The following is a 22,040-nucleotide window of genomic DNA, read 5'->3' as shown; positions in this document are numbered from 1 at the left end:
TATTTAGCCGTGCTGTAGAGGATGCCAGAAGATGTTACTTCTACTCAACCCTCGAATTTTGTCTCATTATCAAGCTCGCTGTCATTCTACTCATTACTTCTAACATCTGACGTTTTGAATTTTCTTCAACAGGTGGCGTGGATTCACGTAGATAAACAAACTCTCCTAACTATTCATACGCACGTGATTACCCGTAATCGGAGGGTGGCAGTGTCTCATCACAATTATCGTACGTGGTTCCTTCATATCAAAGATGTCCAGCCAGAAGACAGTGGGTATTACATGTGTCAAATCAATACGCAACCCATGAAGAGCCAGGTTGGATATCTAGACATTGTAGGTAAGAAGAGATATTTCATATATATATATATATATATATATATATATATATATATATATATATATATGCTAATTCTTATTCACGTAAAATATTCTATTTAGTAGAATTTTCGCCTGAGTATCACAGGCATCATTAGTACAAGTACAAAGGCTAATTAAACAATAACTGACATTTACAAAGAAACACGCGAAACTTTACTTTACTCCCCTAACTTAAACAGATCCAATGGTCTACGTCTATCCTCTTTGTGGGGGATAGTACTCTATGAATCAGCCAATCTTTCCTAACTTTTGTAATTGTATACACATTTAATGACCTTTTTTAGTTATCTTACATTAGGTACTCAGGTGGCGCCTTGTGAATATGTAATTTATTATTTAATTAGCCTTTGTACTTGTACTGATTATGCCTGTGATACTCAGGCAAAAATTCTACTAACAAAGAATATTTTACGTGAGTTAATTTCGTTATCATAATTGTAAGTAATATGTCTACTCACGGTATTTACTTACTGAAACTTATATGCTAATTCTTTCATTCTTTGCTTTCTTTTTCTTACTTACCTGCCATATATATTCGCCTTTTTCTTTCTTCCCTATCACGTTTTTTTCTTTTTTTGCCGGACAACTGCCATTACCTTACAGTAATTATACGATCTCCCAACATTCAAGCATACTGGAGGATGGCAGAAATATCTGACTTCAACGCTCCTCACCCTATATTACTCCACCTGTCTACAGTCACCCACAAACGGTTGATTGTGGACAGGGAGTTGAAGTTTAGAGGGCATGTTGCAAAGGCCACATCTGGGCTACTACGCGCAGATCTGGAACATCCTGATTCTGTGGGGATGAAGAGGATCCAGAGGCGAGTTACCAAGATTGTGGAAAGTCTATGGAATGCTCTCTATGAGAACTGATTGAAGGTCTGTGGGCTTCAAAAACTAGCTGATAGACGAAAAAGAAGAGACATGATATAAGTATATAAGTTATTGAAGGAGTTTTATAGCATTCACACTAAAGACCTTTTTCAGTATATGACAGGGAGAGAGACAGAGAGAGAAAGGGGTCAGCCATGGAAATTGTGTTTTAGGACTTTCTTTAAATCATTATAAAAATATTTATACTTTAGATTTTTGAAAAGGTTATTTTTGAAAACACAAGATACAAGAAACGAACATAAAAATAGTCAAAAATGAAAAAAAAAATCCTTAACCCACCCATGTACAAATTGTACTAGGTAAGGGAAAACATCCCACAACTTGTGAACATCTGAACTAATTGCAAAACATGCTATTACTGTTGAATTATCAAGCATAATAATATAAAAGATGGTAGCTTCCTCTCTTTCTGTGTGTTTGAAAAAAATAGATGTATTACCTGAAAAGTTATGACTTGTAATTTAGTAGTTACGTTCCCTAATATCACTTTTGAATGAAGCAGTAATAATTATAGATTGCTATCTATAATATATATTTTAAAATAATTAAAAATCTCATTTAAACTAAATTTGATCTAGAGAGTTTTAGAACATTCTGATACACCATTTTATTTTGTATATGAAATCAATTGAAAATTTATCTATAACACATAATCGGAAATTAAATTTGATCGTCCAGTGATGCTATTGGATGTCACATAACACATAATAAGCAACTGTTTCCGAATCAGAAAGTTATTTTTATAACTTGGTAACTCTTAGAGAATTTACATAATATTTCATTAAAAATCCTGATAATTATGAAAAATTAAATTAAAAGCGACGTAATAATATAATAGTCGAAGACTTATTTCACATCGGTAATATATGCGTAATTCTAGCAAAGAATCGACAGATAGAGAAGGCAAATGTAAACTAGAGTTAAAGCTGCTCTATAAAACTGCGCGCTTATGTTTCTTCAACAGAACACACGGGAAGCTATTGCAACACTTATCAACATACAACATTTGCTTTTTACCTCTTACAATATGCAAATGAGGCAAAAAGTAATTTGTGCTCTCTTGTTCAGATGCTGTTAACATTTGATAAAAGTTCATGCTTATTCCAGTTTGTTTTGAATTGGAAGGTGGGGTTGATAGACAAAAAAAGCAAACAGTACAACATAGGCGTCTCTTTACTCCTTACATTGACTTTAAAAAGGCAGGAAAAAAAAACGAAATAAAAGCATGTACGATAGATGTAAACCATATGATGATCAGGTGCTAATTTATTTCCTCTTGTATCGTCCACACGCCAATGACATTCTAACGCCATTTATCAAACTCCTACCAAATTTTGTTTTTCTCTTATTTTATTTTTTTGTTTTGAAGGCATCTCCATTGTTTATTGGAATAAGCCTGGCACATAGTTGATGCTTTAGCGAAAATTTCGTTTGCTCCTATCGGTATTCCGTTTGCTGCTCTTTGAAGTCGGTGAAAGAATAGTTGATGAAAGAGGAGTGGATATTCTTACAACCCCCCCATCTCCCCCCCACACTCTTCTCTATCTCTCTCTTTTCCTAGGCAGCGAAGTGCATTTTCTAACTCTCTGGAGCGTCGAGTATTTTCTCGGAATGAGATGTGTTAACGTATTACTTAAAATAAAGAACCGACACACATAAATAAAAAAAAAAGGAGTCTTACTTGGCCTCGAATGTCTCCGGATTACCTAATGAAGTCATGTTCTTTCTTGTTAATGTTTTACTGGGAATTGCTGGAGGAAAGGCAAAAGAACGAGATGGGGAAGTGAGGGGGGGGGGGAGGAAGAAAAAGAAAAAAAAAATGTCTGTTCCCTTGACTTGCTTTATTCTTTGCACTAGTTTTTCTGATTGCATTTTGTAATTGTGAGAAATGAACACCTGTTTCTGCACTTGTCAAAGATTACCGAACTATCCGCTGGTACTTCAGTCACCCATCTCAAACTCCCCCCCCCCGTAGGTTTACTCAATTCGAAAGCATGAAAATAATGTTTTATTAGGTAGACTACTTCAATACAAGTTGTCATTGCACTTTCTTGGAGATATTTTTATACTTAAAATGTTTTTATTGAAGATATACGTGATTAAAAAATATTTTGACTATATTATTTCTTCACACACACCCACGCACGCACAAACACAATACACTTTTCTTTCTTTCTCGTTTTTGTCCAATCTCACACAATCCCTCTATTTTCTTTCTCTCTGACTATATCACATATCCACTCTTCTTTTTTTTTTCCCTTTCTTTCTCTTCGATCCAAGCTCACACAATTCCTCTATTCTCTCTCTCTCTCCATTTCTTTTCTTTAAGAATGCATTCTATAATCCTCCATATTTTGTTATTCCTTTTCTCGGCTTATGTCTTTCTTTCTTTCTCTATGGTTGCCAAATTATATCTAAACACCCTTTCCTTTTTCATAAGCTTTTTCTGACGTCATTATAAAACTGATCTATTATCTTTCTTTCTTTCTTACTGAATGTATCACCTAACGCCCCAACTATTTTCTTATTCTTTCTTACTTTCTGACCTCCATAGAAACCATGTTTTCTTTCTTGATGTTATCATTAAAATTTAAAGAAAAAGTTTAATTTCGCATCGGAAATAAAATTCAAAATAAACTTAATTTTATTTTTGTACAAGTAATGACTAAAGTAAAATATACTAGAGTTTAATATTTTAATACGGCTTCTGTGTTTTACTTAAGGCTTTTATTTATTTATTTATTTTGATTCCGTGGTATTATTAAATTATATACTGAATTTATAACATTATTGTATTAGTATAGCATAATGGATGGCATTAACGTATCGCTTTGCAGTCTTTGAAGGCAAAGTAGATTTACTGCAATTTGAAACGTCATTTGTAACGTCACGAAGGCGACCTCTAGTGGACCATCTGTTTGAGTCGAGGACTAATACTTCGGCTAGATTTTTAATTTAAATGAAACACTTTTCATGTGAATAAAATGCAAGTTTACAATCTCGGTAATATCGGTAACACACACACACACACACACACACACACACACACACACACACACACACACATTGAGCGACTGATAATATTCGAGACTATATATATATATAACAAATAACACATAAAATGTCCTTAAAAGAAGCGAATTTCTATGGGATTAGAATTTTATGACATAATAATCATCCGCGATGCCAGCTATAAACAAGTCTATAAAATAGAATATTTAAATCTTGAAATTATGGTGTTAATAACTGAAAAAAAAAGTTTGAAGTCTGCTGGAAACAATACGTTTAATAAGATGCGGTTTGTGGCATACCGGTTCTTGGAGCAGTCCTTTTTAGGACTTCCAGGGTAACGAATGGCAATGCTGTAGCCAATGAAGTTTTAACTGAGGCTCGGCTATTGCCGTTACCCAGCCATGACTAGAGCTTTTAGCTCAATAACAACCCAACCATACAGATTTTTTTGATTCAGATGACGGGATAAAGAGTTGAGGACTTAGTCCATCGCCCAGTTCTTTTAAGAACTATTCAAGAATATTTAAATCTTGAAATTATGGGGTTAATAATTGGAAAAAAAGTAAGGTTAATATATATATATATATATATCGGACCATTAAACAAATTGTCCGAGATTTAAATATTCAATTTTTATAGACTTGTGCTGGAACTGCAGTTCTAGCATCGCGGATGATTATTATGTCATAAAATTCTAATCCTATAGAAAGTCGCTTATTTTTTTCCAATTATTGTGTTATTTGTTATTTCATCTATAATATCTAGAATTTCGCCTATGCAGCTTTATTTTTATCATGTCAAGCAAAACCAATAGAGTCCGTTAACTATAGCTGTGTTTAAAGAAGGAACTTACAAATAAAAATATGATTAACTTATGTTATTAATTTATGAATACACTCTAGCTTGAAAAAATCGTAATTAATATTTTTTTCAAAATATTTAATTTATTTTGCTTCAGAAAATAAAAGTTTTGGCTAAATAATTACATTAAACTGAATATTTATACTGTAATTTACTTCCAAAAATGAATGCATATCAGTCTTGATTAAATTGCTACATTATATCAAATTTCATTACATTAAACAAATGGAATTGATTATTTAAAATAGAAAGAAATGCTAAATAAATGAAGTATGTAATTTTTATTTTTATAAAGATAAGATTTTTTATTATTAATGCCAATTCTGATTAGACGTTGTTCACGAATACAAAGTATTATATACGCGAAGAAGATTACTACATTATTTTTTATTTAAAATTTTAAATCAAGCCAATATTAGATTATTGGCTTGAGCGGCCATGTTAGAAACGAAATAATATTGAAACGTAAAAGCCATAATTAAACTTCGCGTATTCAGAGACCTCTGGAAAAATGTTCATGAAAAATATGCAGAAGACATTGTCATAAAATACATATTCAATACATCCATATAAATAAATGCATTTTATTCACATTTTCACCACTAGGTGAAAAGAGGCGCTGTAATACCAATTTCTGTTATAAAAATACTGCAAATGATTAGAAATAGGATCGTAGTGCCATCTATATATCCAGAATAGTAGTAATTCGGGTGACATTGAAAGAAAAATGACGTCATAAGAACTACTTTAATTGATTTTTGAAACTTTGATAAAAAAATTCGAAGAGAATGAAATATTTGCAGTAACTTAGAAGAACAAGATGAAGAATAAAAAATGCACAAGATGTTCAGAGATAATTCTTGTGGTCAACCTGTACGCACCATAGCAGTGCGCTGTGAAACAGGTTTTTGTGCACTGCACAAAAAAAAAAAAAAAAAAAAAAGAAAAATTGAAGAGTTAGTAAACATCTACGGAAAATTACTACAGTGTTGTCCACACAAAATCTATCTCAAATCTTCGATAGAGAATGAGCATGCGCGTTATTACACATTTGATCTACCTTCTCTAGTGCTATTGAAGAAGAATGAGTCATAGAACACTCTTTTGAGGAGATGAGGCACATTTTCATGCAAATATTGATATTAATACGGATAATTTAGCAAAAGAACCACCGCAGATGATACAGAAAGTACCTGTATACCGTTATACCTGCACTTTCAGTGTGTTAAAAGGAGAGCGAGGACAAAATATGCAGCTTTGCGGGGAGCGGATGATTATTATAAGTCAGTGAGAAAAATCTAATGATGAAACACTTATAATAGTGAATAGACTAGTTCATGCACACACAATCTCTACATTAGTTATACACATACCGGCAAATGAAATAGAAACCTTTATGAAGATGTACATAATGATCACTTACGTAGCATATGTACAAAATGCTTGGTGATGTGCGTCGCCACACGTGTTGTAGGCAACTATTTAAGAATGTTGCTAGTTAGTAATCGTCAACAGTGTTGATCACAATGGGAAAAACAAAGGATCTTTCGAAGTTCAACAAAGGGCTTATATTGGATGCTCGTCTGGCTGGAGACAAGATTTTGAAGACAGCAAAACTGACTGGTTTCTCAAAAGGTGAGATATCCCGGGTGTTTAATCAGTGGAAAAATAACCCGCATTGCTTGTCTAAGAGGCGTAACTGCGGTCCTAAGATAGTCTTGTCAGGAAGTAGATCGCCATCGTTTGAGAAGGCTTGTACGAACAAACAGAACTTCGTTTGTGCACCACTTGAATGAAGAATTTATTGAAGACTGTTCTCGACCCATATCTCACCGAAATATGCTCAGGGAATTGAAGAGGATTGATATTGGCAATCGCATGCCTATACGTAAAATAAAAGTTTCTACTTCAGTGGCTGCGATGTATATACATAAACTGCATCAATAAGCTTGAAATGGGATATCGTTCAAAAGTAATTTATCTAACGATTGGAAATGCAATAAATTAATTCTCGGTTTAATATAGTCTCATTAAGAATGCAGCACTGATAAAGCAAATGGTTCATATTTTATCGCAACATTTGAATGTGCCCCAAGTAATCAAAAGATCCAAGTGTCGCATTAGACTGGAGTCGAATTGATTGTAATGATTTATGCATATCAGTTCTTGAACTCTTTCTAATTAAAAATTAGCTTTATCACATTAATAAATATTAATCTGCTTTATCAATTCTGAAACCCTTTTAATAATCCTTTTTCTCGGCCACTGCAATAATGTCGTAATACTATAATAATAATGATAGTTTAGAATGTGTAATAGTTTGATGGATAAATATTGGACGGAATGGAAGAACTAAATATAATTAGAATTTGCAGAGAATTGCGAGAGAGAGAGATTTCTCCTAAATGCTGTTTTTTCTAACTTACTCTCTGTGTATTTGATTTTTCGTTCGTTCTTTGACATTCCCCATATTAATGGGGAATGTGAAATTAATTATTTCAAAGATTTGAACCCGTTTCCGGGACATTTATAATAGGACGCCGCATTGAAATACATGACCTTCCGATTATAATGCAGGTAAGACATTTGAAATTAATCGTTCGAGGCAGTATATGGTTCGTGGAGGAGTGAAGGTTATGCTGTCAAATATTTGACGCTAGCTTAACATAAAAGTCACCTTCTTCCAGGTGTAACTGCTGAGAGAATAAGAATAACTTTTGGATCAAGTTGCGACACAATTATCATGCATGTTAAACAAAGACCAAGCTACCGAGCATTCATTTAGTGTAAAGAATATAATGGCATAAATGCTACAGACAAATCCAGAAGAATATTGAATGTTGCAAACAATGTTTCCATGAAGATTTTGCTCTGATCACAATATAATTTAATGAGTTGTAATGGATGTAGTTGATGATATAGTACTATGGTTTGGTATACGCCTATTAATTGTATTACATGTAATCCTATACGCACGAGATATACCTTGCCTTTTCCGAGGGGGGGGGGGAGCTGAAAAATTCTGATAAACACCTAGAACAAAAATGATATTAAAGCAACTGATATAACCACAAGAAAGAACATACGAGGATTTAAGAATATAAGAACATAAGCTACCTTCATAATTCTGCTACTGGTATGTTCTATCAGTTGCTTTAATATCATTTTTGTTCTAGGTGTTATCAGAACTTTTCAGACGCCCTCCCCCATCGCAGGATTCCAAATACTTATTCCTATGAAATAAATCCAAAATTACTGACTTCCCCTGTTCTTTAAATCAGTCATCCACTGTTTTGACTGAGAAATAGTTCACGTGTAGATTGATGTAGACAGATAGAGAGTTAGCGATAACGGTTGGGATGAAATATTGTAAATTTGTAATACCTTCGCATGTGTCAGACTTGCGCGTGCATTGATAGTTGCTGACTATCAAACACGGGCAGGTGGCACCGCGGAGAACTGTAAACATTCGCCTGAACAATGACTAGCTCATTTCTCTCTTTCTACCAACTTAGTGCCTCCGGAGTTCGTGCAAGACATGGCAACCAGGAACCTGACGGTGCAAGAAAACGCGAACGTTACTCTCACATGCAGGGCGACAGGCAACCCCATGCCGAAGATTAAATGGCGGAGAGAGGATGATCAGCCCATCTCCATAGGAACAGAACAAGGTTAGAAGTTTTAATATTTACAGTTATAGATTAAATACATCACCATGGTAACGATCCCCCACTAATGGGAGCGATCATGCCATTGTTTCATGGGATGACTTCGGTTAATTTTATGTAGGTTGGCAGGAGGGATAGAAGTGAGCATATTAGTGCATTGTAAGCGCTCGTGACGAGTTTGAGCATAATAAAAGCAAATAATCAATCCATAATGGAGCGAATAATTAATCCATAAATGCAATATCTTGTGGCATCTCATATAAAGGCAAGTATTTTTAGTTGAAGGCTTTTTGTGACTAAAATCTTGCATGCAGTTTCATATCTCAATACAGAGGTGTGAAACAACCTCAATCCCTCCTCTACTTATCTTTATGAAACAACAAAAGTAAAAAAAATACCGTAAAAATTAATTAATTATAACAGATGAATCATTTACACTTGCATTTTAATTCTACTCAGAAATAAGAAGAATCGATGTTAATTTTAAGTGTGCATTTAACAATAACACTTAGAACCCGTTAGTATTTTAGTTTTTCCAAAATGAATTATTTATATGGTCCCCCATTTCTGACAATAGTACTCTTTTGTGCACTTAGCAGATTGTAACTTTGTTGATTTTTATCCGGGGTTGTATGTTGTCTCGACTGTTTGATCATATGTAATTCCTATTTTGATCTATGTTGTTAAAATACTATTTATTTGGGGGTGGGGATATCTCGAAATTTTGTTCTGATATATGAACTGCCGTTAAATCTTCATCCATTTAAGAACTTTTCTATCGCACCTCAAATTCTGGATCAGATTTTGTTTTGCAGTTCTACAACTTTCTGTAGCTAGCATTGGCAGCCTAAATTTATTTTATATTCTTGTTTACTTATTTTTTAAAATTTTATTTTATTTTTATTTTATAAGCTTCATATTCTAGTACAAAATTTTGACAATCATATGCGTAACCTAAGAGCAGCAGCTCGTCCAGGTTACGATATGCATAAAGTTACAAAAAGTTATGTAATGCATTATCATTATGTACATCCATATAATATAAATAATATTATATATTATTATAATATAATAACATAAAATCGCAGGAGACATGCTAATATGTACAGAGAAAGTCGCATAACATTAATTAGGAACAAAATAAAACAAAGTAGTTAAATAGCATTTAAATTTTTTACATTTTGCACCTGAAACAGGATCTTTTTAATACTAATATGTAAAAACAAATCTATTGGTTCAATTCAGAATAATAATAAACATATTATTATTCTGAACAGAGCTTCCTCATTTCTGTGTGAAAATAAATATTCTTTTATTCGAGTTTTGTATTTGTTTGGGCTAGTTTCATTTCTTATTGTTAAAGGGTGTGTTGAATATTTTTGGCGCTATTCCTTCCCAAATTAAAATACCATATTGTCATGTGCTTTGAATCCATGTAGAATACAATACTTTTAGCATATTTAAATTTAAGAATCTATTTAGGTAGTAAAGTCTATTTAACATAATCCTTACTTTATTTACGACATCGGTAATATGCGGTTTCCAGCTTAAATTACTATCAATTTTTAATCCCAAGTAAATTATTACAATGACTTTTTCTATTTCTTCACAGTTGTAATTTGAATTTGTCCTGCAATTCCAATCATGCAGTGAAGTTCACTGCATGATTGGAATTGCTTGTTGTATTTCGTTAAAATTTACATATTTAGTTTTTGAGACATTCAGACTGAGTTTGTTTGACTGGAACCAATTTGTTACTTTTAAAAGATCAGCATTCACTATAGTTTGCATCTGTTCGGCTGTGTCTGTAGATAAAATTAGTACTGTATCATCTGCAAAAGTATTTATTTTACTGTTTAGTTTAAGATTTCAGAAGTCATTGATAGAAATATTAAATAAAATTGGTCTTAAGACAGATCCTTGTGGTACACCGCAGTCTACTGTTTTGGAGCTGCTATAGTTATTGTATATTTTTACAATTTATGATCTGGCATTATTCTTTGGTGAATATCTTGTCATCTTCTGATAGCTACCCTTTGTGTATATTGACTGCTCAGTAGTCCTTTTTTGAACCAGTCTTCATCTGTATGCCGAAGCATTAAGATTAAGTGTACATGCTTGATCTGAATTGCGCCTGTTATATCCATCCAACTTACTATTTCTCTTACAATTTACATCTTTCCATTTAGTATTGTCCAGAGCAAATATTGTCGTTTTAGGGAAGTGTAAATATCCTTTTAATCTTGTTGTATACGGATTGTCATAAAAACAAATATGACTGCCAGATGAATCTGCTATGTAGGTATACATAACTCTCTCCCTCGCGCTCTTTGAGCCTCCATAACTCAGTCGGGATCGAAGATGTCCTTTGGTTGAAAACATCTAGGAGGCAATCCGCTCTCCAAACGAAGAATCTTATATAAGAACTTTTAAAGCAGAATGGGACAATAATATTTAGCAGTTGTTCCTCTCAGAAACCCATGTTTACACCTCGTAAAATAGAAAAATGGTAAAAATATTAACAGACATAAGAACTTTCCTCATCGCTTTAGCTGCTTCATCCATAATTCCCAGCCATTTGTTGTTTATTTTGAAGCTTAAGTCGCGGTATTGAGAAGTGCGACTTTATCAAGTGTGACTATGATTTCTGTTTCATGAAATAAAACACTACTACAAATAATATTAAAAACCCTGCCACTGTTCGAGTTCTTAAATTTTATATCGTGATTATTAAAATTTACTTTCGAAGAGAAATTCAAACATTTTTTAACCAACCTTCATAGTTACTATGGTTGAAAAATTTCTATATAAACGATATTTAAGAAATAGCTATCAAGATTACCTGGTTGGTCGGATCATTGATGCACTTTTATTGGCGCATTTCATCAAAATCATAAGAAATGATCATATTCGATCTGTAATGCAATTTCGGTTTATAATATAAAATTTAAAATTTGAACGGTCATTCACCAGTAGGAAAGCATGTGATCACAATCGCATGTAGAAGTTATTGAAGTCGACATTAACGTAGCTAAATTGGGTGTGATGCTATTTGCTGTATCTCTCATTTAGCCTCTGTTACCGGATAATTCCTGGAATAACAATTATCCAATACAATTATATAAAAGGTGTGTTTCGCATAATTCATCCTTGCAAGATAATAATCTATTATTTAAATAATTATGCCTAAATTTGCCTTTAACTTTTGTATTGCATCTAGTTTATTTATATTATTTTATAATGTCTATCCTCTTGAATAATTTATTTAGCGAAAATCAAAATTAAGATATTTCTTGGCATTTTAGTTAAAATTTTAAATCAGTTTTAAATTCCAGTCATCCAGAGTATAGTATTTATTAATTTGTGTAGTTTCAAAATATTTTACTAATGGTCTGATTTTTTTGTTTTTGTTTTTTTATTCTTGCATAATTGTTGCATATTTCATACGGTTGGTAGCGTAAAGACTAGATAACTTATTATAGACACGAAATATGGAACTTTTTTCCCAAGCCATTTCAGAATTAGCAGGGAAAGTAGTTTCAGTATGATCTCAAATACCAAATTCATTTAAACATCCTTCTATTTTTTGGGGGGGGGGGGGTAGATGGGTGAAGCAAGAATGCTTTTCATATTCCCCGTTATCTGTAAGGAAAATGTATCAATAGGGTAATATAGTGTTATAAGCTCTGATCATGGTACGAGGGTCTTAGTTAAAACTTCATTGGCTACAGCATTGCCATATGTTACTCTCTGGAATCTTTTTCTTGAAATTAATATTTTTTTGGCTAGATGGGTGAAGCAAGAATGCTTTTCATATTCCCCGTTATCTGTAGAGGACAGTGTAAGGATAGGGTGTTACTGAGCTATATAAAGCTCTGATCATGGCAGAAGGGTAACAGCAATAGCCCAGCCTAAGTTCGAACTTCATTGGCTACAGCATTGCCATCCATAACCCTTCCTGAGTACCCATTTTAGTCGCCTCGTACGACATGCATGGACTACAGTGGGACTATTCTTATCGCGACCGCTACACGGGGACCAACATCCTTCTAGTCAGAGCAAAATATTATGTACGTACATAACTACCTCAAAGACAAACGGTGTTATCCAGTTTGCAAAAGGCACGTGATATATCGTCTTCACTGCAAAACCAAAACGGCTCCAAGTTATTAATAATTAATTATTTACTTTTTTTTAACCAAAAAGTGTTATTAATTAATTAATTGCAAAATTTCGAAAATACTAATTCTTAATATATTATCAGTTAGTTAATTCCAAATCATTTATTATATAAATTTTATTGAAAAACAGGTATATATTCCATTTTAAAATGAATTTCAGAATTTAAGTTAAAAGCAAAAAGCAAAGTTTAAATTAAATTAAAAATCCCATTATTTTTTTTAAAAAACATTCATTAAAGTTTTTATTTTTGTATTTTTATAATATAATTTTGTATTTTTATAATAATTCCTGATTGAGCGAATGAATAACGTTTCTGACGAGTTGGGTGAATCAAAAATGCTTTTCATATTCCCCTTTGTCTGTAAAGGAAAAACTTTGAATGGAGTGTTTATGAGCTATAAGCTCGCCCAGTGAGGCAGTGAAATTAGCTGTGTTCAGCTAGACGTAAGATTGACTTGGGCCTTTTATATTTGTAGCTTTCCGCTTCATTATATTCTGAAGCTTCCTTGATCAACGGCTTTGGGTGGTTGCTTGTCTTGGTAAAGAACTTCTCAGCTATATATTATTAAGATCTTTGATCTTCTCAGCTAGATCTCTTCCCTTCTAGATCTAGACGAGAAGAGATGTAAGAATGTTGACTTCTCTACGGATCTGGGAGTTTCTAATAAACCACTAAGAGAGAGATTTACCAATATAATAATATATCATGAAATATATCTAATTTTTGATACACTTGCTTATTTAATATAAAAATCTTATGAGATATAAAAAATAGTATACGAATTCCATTTCAATTTATTTAATAATTTAATTTAAATCAAAAGAAAATTTAAATGAATAAAATAAAATTTAAATAAATAACTAATTTGTTTTATTTAAATTAAAAGTAATTATAAGAAATTATTTAATATCTTCATAATAAATAATAATGTTTGTATTGAGAGCATTTACAATACTAGCTCTCTGGAATCGTTTTTTTTTTTTTTTTAAACCGAACAGCATATTCAAATTGTTTCTTGGCCTCAGTTGATTATAAATGACATTTTTAGTTAAGTTATTTTAATATCGAAGCACTTTTATATTTATTTTTGTAATATTCTGAATTATTCATAATCAATTCATTAGTTAAAATCCAATCATTCCTATATAATTCATTTACTATTAATTAATTAAATTCCAATTGACAATTGACATTAAAGGCTTTAGGGGTGAAGCAAGATGCTTTTCATATTCCCACTATCTGTTACGGTTACAATGAGGAAAAATTTTATGAGAAGTTTGCTCGCCCTGAATGCGCATGGAGATTATGTATCGCTACAGGATGTTTAAATATATCCGTTGCCTCGTAGGCTACAGCTTGCTGAACTAGATTATTGGGGTGTATGGACGTTTTTAGGAAAACTTTGTTGCTAAAGATTGTAGAAAAGAGAATATATAAGGAATATTTGTATCTCGATAAAGTTGATTGTTTCTGACGAACCATGGGGCGTTTAGAATCATTCGCAAGCATTTGTTTTGTACACGTTGCAGTTTGAGAATTTTAGTGATGGAGATATGGCTCCAGGCTGGAGAGGCATAAGTGACTATGGAACGAATCGTCAGCTGGTATAAAAGCAATTTGATTCTGATGTTTAGCTTGCTGTTCATGTTAATTAGGGGGTAGATCTGGACGATGGTTTTAGATGCCTTTGCACACGTAATCTTGATGTGCTGGTTAAAAGTTAGTTTTTTGTCGAGCACGACACCAAGCTATTTTGTCTCTGTCTGCCAGGGAATTTTACTATTGAACAGTAAGACGTCTCCTGCAGGAGATATCGCTCTTTTTGTGAAGAGAATGGCTAACCTTTTTTGGGGATTCACTTGTAGTCTCCATTTGGAGAACCATTTCTCTAACTTTAGAAGGTTTTCTTGAAGCTTTCTAGTAACGAAGTGTGGTCGGAGAGATCTGGCTAATAATGCTATATCATCCGCATATAGGCCATGATGGATGACATTGGGTTGTGCGGAATGTCTAACATGTATATAGAGAACAGCAATGGAGCCAGTAGGGATCCCTGCGGTACTCCGGCCAAGATTTGCCGCTGGGATGAGGTAGTACCATTGATCTTGACTTGTATCCTTCTATTCTGTAGATAAGATCTAACTAAGTGTATCATTTTCAGTGAGATACCGGCTGAGATAAGTTTATGTAGCAATCCGAAGTGCCATATTTTGTCAAATGCTTTGGGTAGATCAAGAAAAACAGCTCCAGCGTAATGACGCTAGTTGTAGTTGGTAGTAATATATTCAAGTATTCTGAGGATTTGCTGGGTAGTACTATGATATTGCCGAAAACTTAATTGTTCTTTAGGAAGGATGTTTAGTTCATTTACTGAAGCTTGAAGTCGTGAGAGGATGAACTTCTCTGCAACTTTACCCAGGTTGGAGATGAGACTGATTGGATGATAATTTTGAGGCAGGTGTGGGTCCTTGCCTGGCTTATGTACAGGGGTTACATCAGCCAGTTTCCAAGTGATGGGAAAATAGTGAAATCTCAAGATTCCATTTAAGATTATGGTCAGGTGCACTACAGCTTTTGGGACAGCGGCTTGATCACTTTATTTGTGATGCCATCTGGACCAGGAGCTTTTTTGTTCTTTACATTTTTTATAATATCATATATTTCAGTAGGCGGTGTGGGTGCAATATGGTCACCACTAGTATCAGGAAGTTTTAATGAGTGTCTGACCCGTTTGTGAATTTTATACAAGTGATCGAAATCTAAGTTTTCATATGAAGATTTGCACTGCTCTTCTAAATTTTTTTGCTATGGCTTCTGCCTTTTCTACGTCTGTGTGAACAAGGCCCTGCTCAGAAAGTATAGGGGAAGGGATTTGCCTTTGTTTCTGATATTCATCAGTAGTCACCAGATAGAATAGGTAAAATAGAAGCTAACTTTTCTTTCCATAATTGATCTCTGTAATCTTTGAGAACATCTCTCACTGCACCATTTAATCTGTTAAGAACTGTTTTGTCTTGTGGTGCGCGGGTGTTGTGAAATCTTTTCCTTGCTCTGTTTTTTTCTTTGATCAAGTTCATAATGTATTCGGGCAGACGACCAGGCTTTGGGACAGATTTGTAGGAGGTGGCTGCCATTATAGCGGAGTTAATTTGAACTCATATTGAGGAACAGGTCCAATATAATCCCAGAATACTTTTGACAATTTTTTCCACGATATAAATGTGTAAGAGAAAGGAGACAGGTATTCTTGTTTTCCCAGCTGTAGTAGAATTGGGTTATGATCAGATGACAACTCGTCCAATGATTTTAGGCTGTACTGAAGTTTAATATTTTGCAGGATAGCTACATCCAGGATGTCAGCAGTGCCACACGTACTGAGATGAGTTGGTTCGGTGGGGCCTACCTCAACAGCATAGTTTAATCCTATGTAGTTGGAAAGGATGCAGCCATTCTTGTTGGCGGTTCTACAATTCCAGGCAGGGTACTTCGAGTTTAAGTCTCCGGCAATAATAATGGACCCTCTAATGCCTAAGATGGCATTTAGATCAGAATGCAGTAGGGTTTCTACGGGTGGGTGTTGTAAGCTGAGTAGATTTTCAGTCCACCAGCCGAGCTAGTGAATACCTCCACGCCTATGACCTCAAGGTTAGTGGTTGGAGGGTTGTTTACAGAATGTTGTTTGATATAATTTTTTATGAAAATGGCAGTGCCCTCGCCTCTATAATTTAGCCTGTCGGTTCTGTATAGGAGATAATCCCTTATTTTAGGGCTGTCTGAGAGTCTTAGATGTGTCTCGCTTATTAGAATAACATCTGGCTGATATCTATGAGTAAAGGCTTGGAGCTCTAAACTTTTGTTTCTGAGGCCATTTGTATTCCAAGCGACGATCTGAAGAGAGGCTGAAATTAGTTTGTTTCTATTCATCTATAAGTGCTGTGAGGATGGCTTGTGTTTCACGTAGGAATCTTTTAGTGGAGGTTGCTGAAGGGTTTGACAGGCAGAAGTCTTGTAGCATGTTTGCTAGAGAGGCAGTGATAACAGCTGTCAGGTTTGTAGGTGCTGTTGGCTGGTTCATTTTGGTGTTGACTTGTTTGAACGGGCCACATCTGCATAACTTCTTTTTTGCCTTTGGTATTCTCTATTTTTGAAGGCCTCTGTTTGTGGTCGCTAAGCCTCCGTCTGTGGTGCATCAGCCTCTGGTATTCATGTATTAAAGGAGGAAGACTGTTTAGTTGATATTGGTTGGGTAGCTGTCCACACATTTTAGACATTTAAACTCAGCCTTACACATTTTCTAGGTGCGGCCAAATTTTGACATCTGTGGCACTGACCTGTTGAAGCCCTTTTCCTAAAGGGTTCTGGGCTGATTTTAAGTCCACAGATTGACCTCAGGTCATAAATTTGTTTGTAAGCTTGATGGATCTCACCTGATACCAGTGACATCGGAGTCTTGTCTATTTTAGTCATTCTGCTGACCTTGATGGGTGGCAGGTCCTGATGGCATAGATCAGCAGCCACTTCTTCTGTGGATTCGTCTTCAGACACTCCTCAGAGCACCATCTTCAGATTTTTCTCTGAGCTGAGCGAGAAGGTGTGATACTGAATGCCTCTGGCATTCATTTCTCCTGTCAGTTTTCGGTAGTCAATCACTGTGGTGGGCTGTATCTTGATGCCGTCGGTGACATTTTTGGCGGTGATATAAGAGATCTTTAGATTGGACGTGGTGGCCCTAAGAGACATCCATCTTTATTTTTCGCGAAGTATGATCGGAGGTACCTTCTTTCTAGTGGAGATAGAGGGGGTTCGAAACTAGGCCATCTTCCATTCGATCCTCTTTTGGTGGTTCAGAGGCCGTGGATTTTCACTTCTTACGCGCTCGGGTCTCTGTGAAGTCTGAGGGGGGGTGGAGATCACCAAGACCAGCTTCTCTTCTGTTGGAGCATTGTCGTCACCCTCTTCGTCGTCCTCCGACATAGAGTAAAAATTGATTTCAAAGTTTTTTTAGAATCTTTTAAGTATGTTTATGGCTAGACCTCTGTTTAGTGACTCTAACCAGGGCTTCAGCTTCAACTTCGCTCATTTTGAGAAATTAAGGCGTAAAAGCACTGTTTAAACTTAAGTCCGCGTAAATGTCCCGTAGATCCAATCAATGGTCTACCCGCAGCCGCAAAGGACTGCCAGCAAAACTGAGCGTTGGCAAAACGCTCGAAGTAGCAGCAATGATTTAAATTAAATCAACCCATGATTTAATGAGGGTTGTGTGATTCAGGACCTGCCTTGTCCCTTCTTTCCACCAAGTGTAGACCGGCAGTCTACGCTTGGTGGAAAAATCTCCTACTAGAGCCGGAAGACTACTGACGGGCATAGGGCAGGGAACAGGAGAAGGCCTGGGAAATTTGCATTAAAGCCAGAACCTTACTTTGCGCTGAACGAATCCAATCGGCAAAATGCTTCCAGTCAAATCCGTCGCATAACCATCGTGAAAATCAAAACGTACTCATTCCAATACCAACACCGAAAATCAATTAATTGGAAAAAAATCACGTCTTTTTCTTTTTTTACTTTAATTTATCTAGTAAAATTCCTTACAGTCCTTATAAGGACTGGCTTAAAGGGGCGAAGCAAGAATGCTTTTCATCTTCCCCGTTATCTCTAGAGGACAGTGTAGGGATAAGGAGTTATTGAGCTATTAAAGCTCCGATCATGGCAAGAGGGTAACAGATAGCCGATCCTCAGGTAGAACTTCATTGGCTACAGCATTGCCATCCATTATCCTCCAAGAGTATTAATCGCCGCATCTCACGGTCGATTTCACTCATCTTCAGTTTCCCTAATAAAATTCCAAACGTGTAACTTCTTTTCCTTGATGGACCTCAATCCCATGGATTATTATCCCTTCATCGCTAGGAAATATATTTGTGTTTTTAAGATTAACGAGCACCTGGCTCACCCTATTCAGGGCAGTGCGGAAGCGCCTGAACCGAAAGGCAGAGCAGCTTTCGGGCGCTTAGAAAACTCCTGAATGAGTTGCTTGGGATGAAAATCCGCTTAGGGGAATAAGTAGTGGTAGTGTTACGGAGCAACAAGAAAATATCTGGAATATCAGCAACGATATGCAGGAGAGCAAGTCACTTGTTGATCATGGAGAAGATGACTTGGGTATTCCTGAGGAATTTGTTGGTGTCAGCTTGGCTGGGGTTCATTTTGCTAAAGGCTGTTAGCATTTCCCCTAGTGAGGCAGCAAGAATCAGTGCAGAGTTTTGGCTATAAGATGTCGCGGCTCCGGGTAAAATTCGCAGAGAAACCGTAGAAGTGAAAGTTTTATCGGCTGTAACACCACGCGCTGTGAAATCTGGCGCAGGTTTCATGGCTTGATTCTGAGTGGGCAGGGCTAACGTCGCTCTTGTCTTCTCCAAGTTAGAAGGGAGTATTGAGCAGCCCTTATAGTTGGCTGGATGTGGGCCGCCACAATTCGCGCATTTAGCAGGTGTAGACCGTGGTTTTGTGCTAGTGTGCGAGGGATGGCTGCACTTTACACACTTGAAATCTGCTTTACATAACTTTGTGCATGCATAAATTTTTGGCAGCGATGACATTGATCGGCGCATGCCTTTCTTCTGAGTGGTTCGGTCTTGATGACTAAGCTGCAGACTATCTTAAGGTCGTAAATTTCTCTGTAGTCTTTACTGATCTCCACTAAGACCAGAGGCATGGGACAGATGCTTGTCTGCGCGGTACATGCGCGAGATCTTAATTGGTTCAAGGCCTTGTGATCTGAGGCCAGTAGCTATTTCATCAGATGTAATGGTTTCTGCCAGACCTCTGATGACTACATTTAGGGTTTTTTTCACTCTTGAGTTGAAATCTGTGATATGGGACATTCAGTTCATCTATAAGTCTGGTGATCCGGCGGTAGTCCAACGCCCCTTCTGGTTGAATTCGGATTCCGTCATCTATGTTCTTAGCTGATATAAATTTGATGTTGCTGTTCTTCATTGTCTCCGCGATTGATGACCATTTTTCTTTCGATCTTAGAATAACTGGAGGAATTCTCTCTTTGGGCTGTGCCCCTGAGTCCGTCGCTCTTTCTTCAACAGGTTGTGCGGTTGTGTCCATTGGAGCTGTACTTTCCAAGGGCTGGGGTATTATTTCAGGATCTGCTGCGGGAGACTTTTTCTTTCTCTTCTTCCTTCTGACCTCCTGAAAGCCACTGGAGTTTGAATTAGGGATGTCTTCAGTTGTTGTTGTTGTTGCTGGCGTTGTCATGTGAAGAGGGAGGAAGTTCAGAGGGCTGGAGGTCCTCTGTCTCCACTTCAAGAACCTGGTGTTTTCCGATTTTATCGGGCCATTTTGTGTTTAGTATGTTGCCTAAATGCCTGAAAAGAGCCAATAGTTCTTTAAAAGTGAGATCGTAAAAGGCAAATCCATGTCAAGGCGAAAGCTTTAATGTGGGGGAAAAGACCTGCCCTGTCCCTTCTGACCGCTACCCGAAAAATTGCGTTACCGAAAAAAGTCTTACCTGCTCTGCTGAAGGAGCACGCTGCTGACGCTATAGGAGAGATCAAAACTCGCCTATAATATCTATTTTCACATTAACATATCCATAATATCATTTTTTCGAGATCATAATCAACAAGCACACACTAGGCCTAAATCACAGAATCCCCTGATCAGAATTCAGCTGAACAAATAATCCCGTCCAATAAAATTCCAATTTGCTTTGCTAATTTAATATAAAAATCTTTTGAAATATGATAAATGGTATGAAAAATATATATACATTCTTTTAAATTAATCTTAAATTTTAAGTTAATTTAAAATATTTTTTTTTCTATATTTCAATTAAATTTAAATGTTATACATTTTTTATATTTATAGGAAAGAATATTTGTATTTCAAGCATTTAGAACACTAGCTCCATGGAATCACATTTAAACTGCTATATTTAAGTAAATTTTAATAACATTTTTATTTGATCTGAAAAGACTAATCCATTTAAACATCATATTTTAACGCTAACAAAGGAGAAAATCTATGTGAATAGTATTTTTTGTAATGAATAGGTTCATTTCTTTTACGTTGTCTTCTATAAGATACGAATGTCCTGTAATTACTAAGATTATTTTCGTTAAATGGACCGGAAAGCGAGAAAACGTTAGAAAAGCGAAAACACTAATAATAAAGAAAACCAGCATTACGCACGGGATAGAAGAATTTTTAAAAGAAAAGAAATTCGGTCTTGCCACAATGTTTCTAGTAATGTGAGGTTGCAAAGAGCAGTTTGGATGCTCCGTTCTTAGCTGAGAGGTCCCAAGGAAGTTGATCTCTAGAAGTTTCAAAAGTACCCATTCTCCCGATACGCTAGTAATTACCCTATGTTTGTAAGGATGCTGGAATAGCAAGGGAAGCTATCTCATTAACACAGCCTGAGAATACTTATTTTTCTTTTGTGCCACAGACCTGACAGGCTTTAGTTAAACACAAATGAGTCTTTGGAGAGAATAAGGGTAAAGCTAATTTGTTGCCCAATATGCGTGTTTGTGTGTGCGTGGTCCTGGCAGTAGTTTGCCGCAATGTTTTTTTTTTTATTCCCATTTTACGGTAAATAGACAGGAAGTGAGTCTAAGCTAATCATCTCCGCTGGAGATAGAAAATTAACAATCTGACAACTTTTCAAGCGATGCATTAGCGTAGACAGTTAAATCACCCTGCATAGTAGCTTGGCAGGTTACATTAACACTCACTGGCTTATTACAAGTTAATTATCAAAGCTCTGCCAGCGTTAGTAATGCTTGCTATTTCTTCGAATGAAGACGTACAACAAATGTACCTTGGAATACAGCAAAGAAACACGCAGCTTTTCTGCAAGTAATATAAATAATAATTGAGTCTAATGCGAACGGTTTTTTTTTAGATTTTTTTTTTCCCGTCTCAACGTCTAGCCTGAGTGTGTTGACAGACGTCTACAAAGTAGAACTGCATTTTCATTTTGGTTGCTTGTTTATAGGCATGATGAAGAGTTGGTTTTTTTTTTCA

The 22,040-nt window shown here is 35.5% G+C and overlaps 1 protein-coding gene across 1 annotated transcript in view; it reads left to right on the top strand.

The window, feature by feature from the left end:
- The window catches only part of LOC150107689 (lachesin-like), a 195,810-nt gene that overhangs the window by 7,334 nt on the left and 166,436 nt on the right, over nucleotides 1-22,040 (top strand). The window contains exons 3-4 of the mRNA XM_090392169.1: nucleotides 133-340; nucleotides 8,669-8,824. Coding sequence (XP_090248295.1) covers nucleotides 133-340; nucleotides 8,669-8,824 — 364 coding nt within the window. The remainder of the gene's footprint in view (nucleotides 1-132; nucleotides 341-8,668; nucleotides 8,825-22,040) is intronic.

This window comes from Typopeltis vanoorti, chromosome 4 (assembly GCF_054136105.1).
Source record: "Typopeltis vanoorti isolate ZY-2024b chromosome 4, IOZ_Tvanoo_1.0, whole genome shotgun sequence".
In the NCBI taxonomy this organism is placed as follows: domain Eukaryota; kingdom Metazoa; phylum Arthropoda; class Arachnida; order Uropygi; family Thelyphonidae; genus Typopeltis; species Typopeltis vanoorti.
The sequence above is the reverse complement of the archived record's forward strand: the minus strand, read 5'-3'. Positions and strand labels throughout refer to the sequence as shown.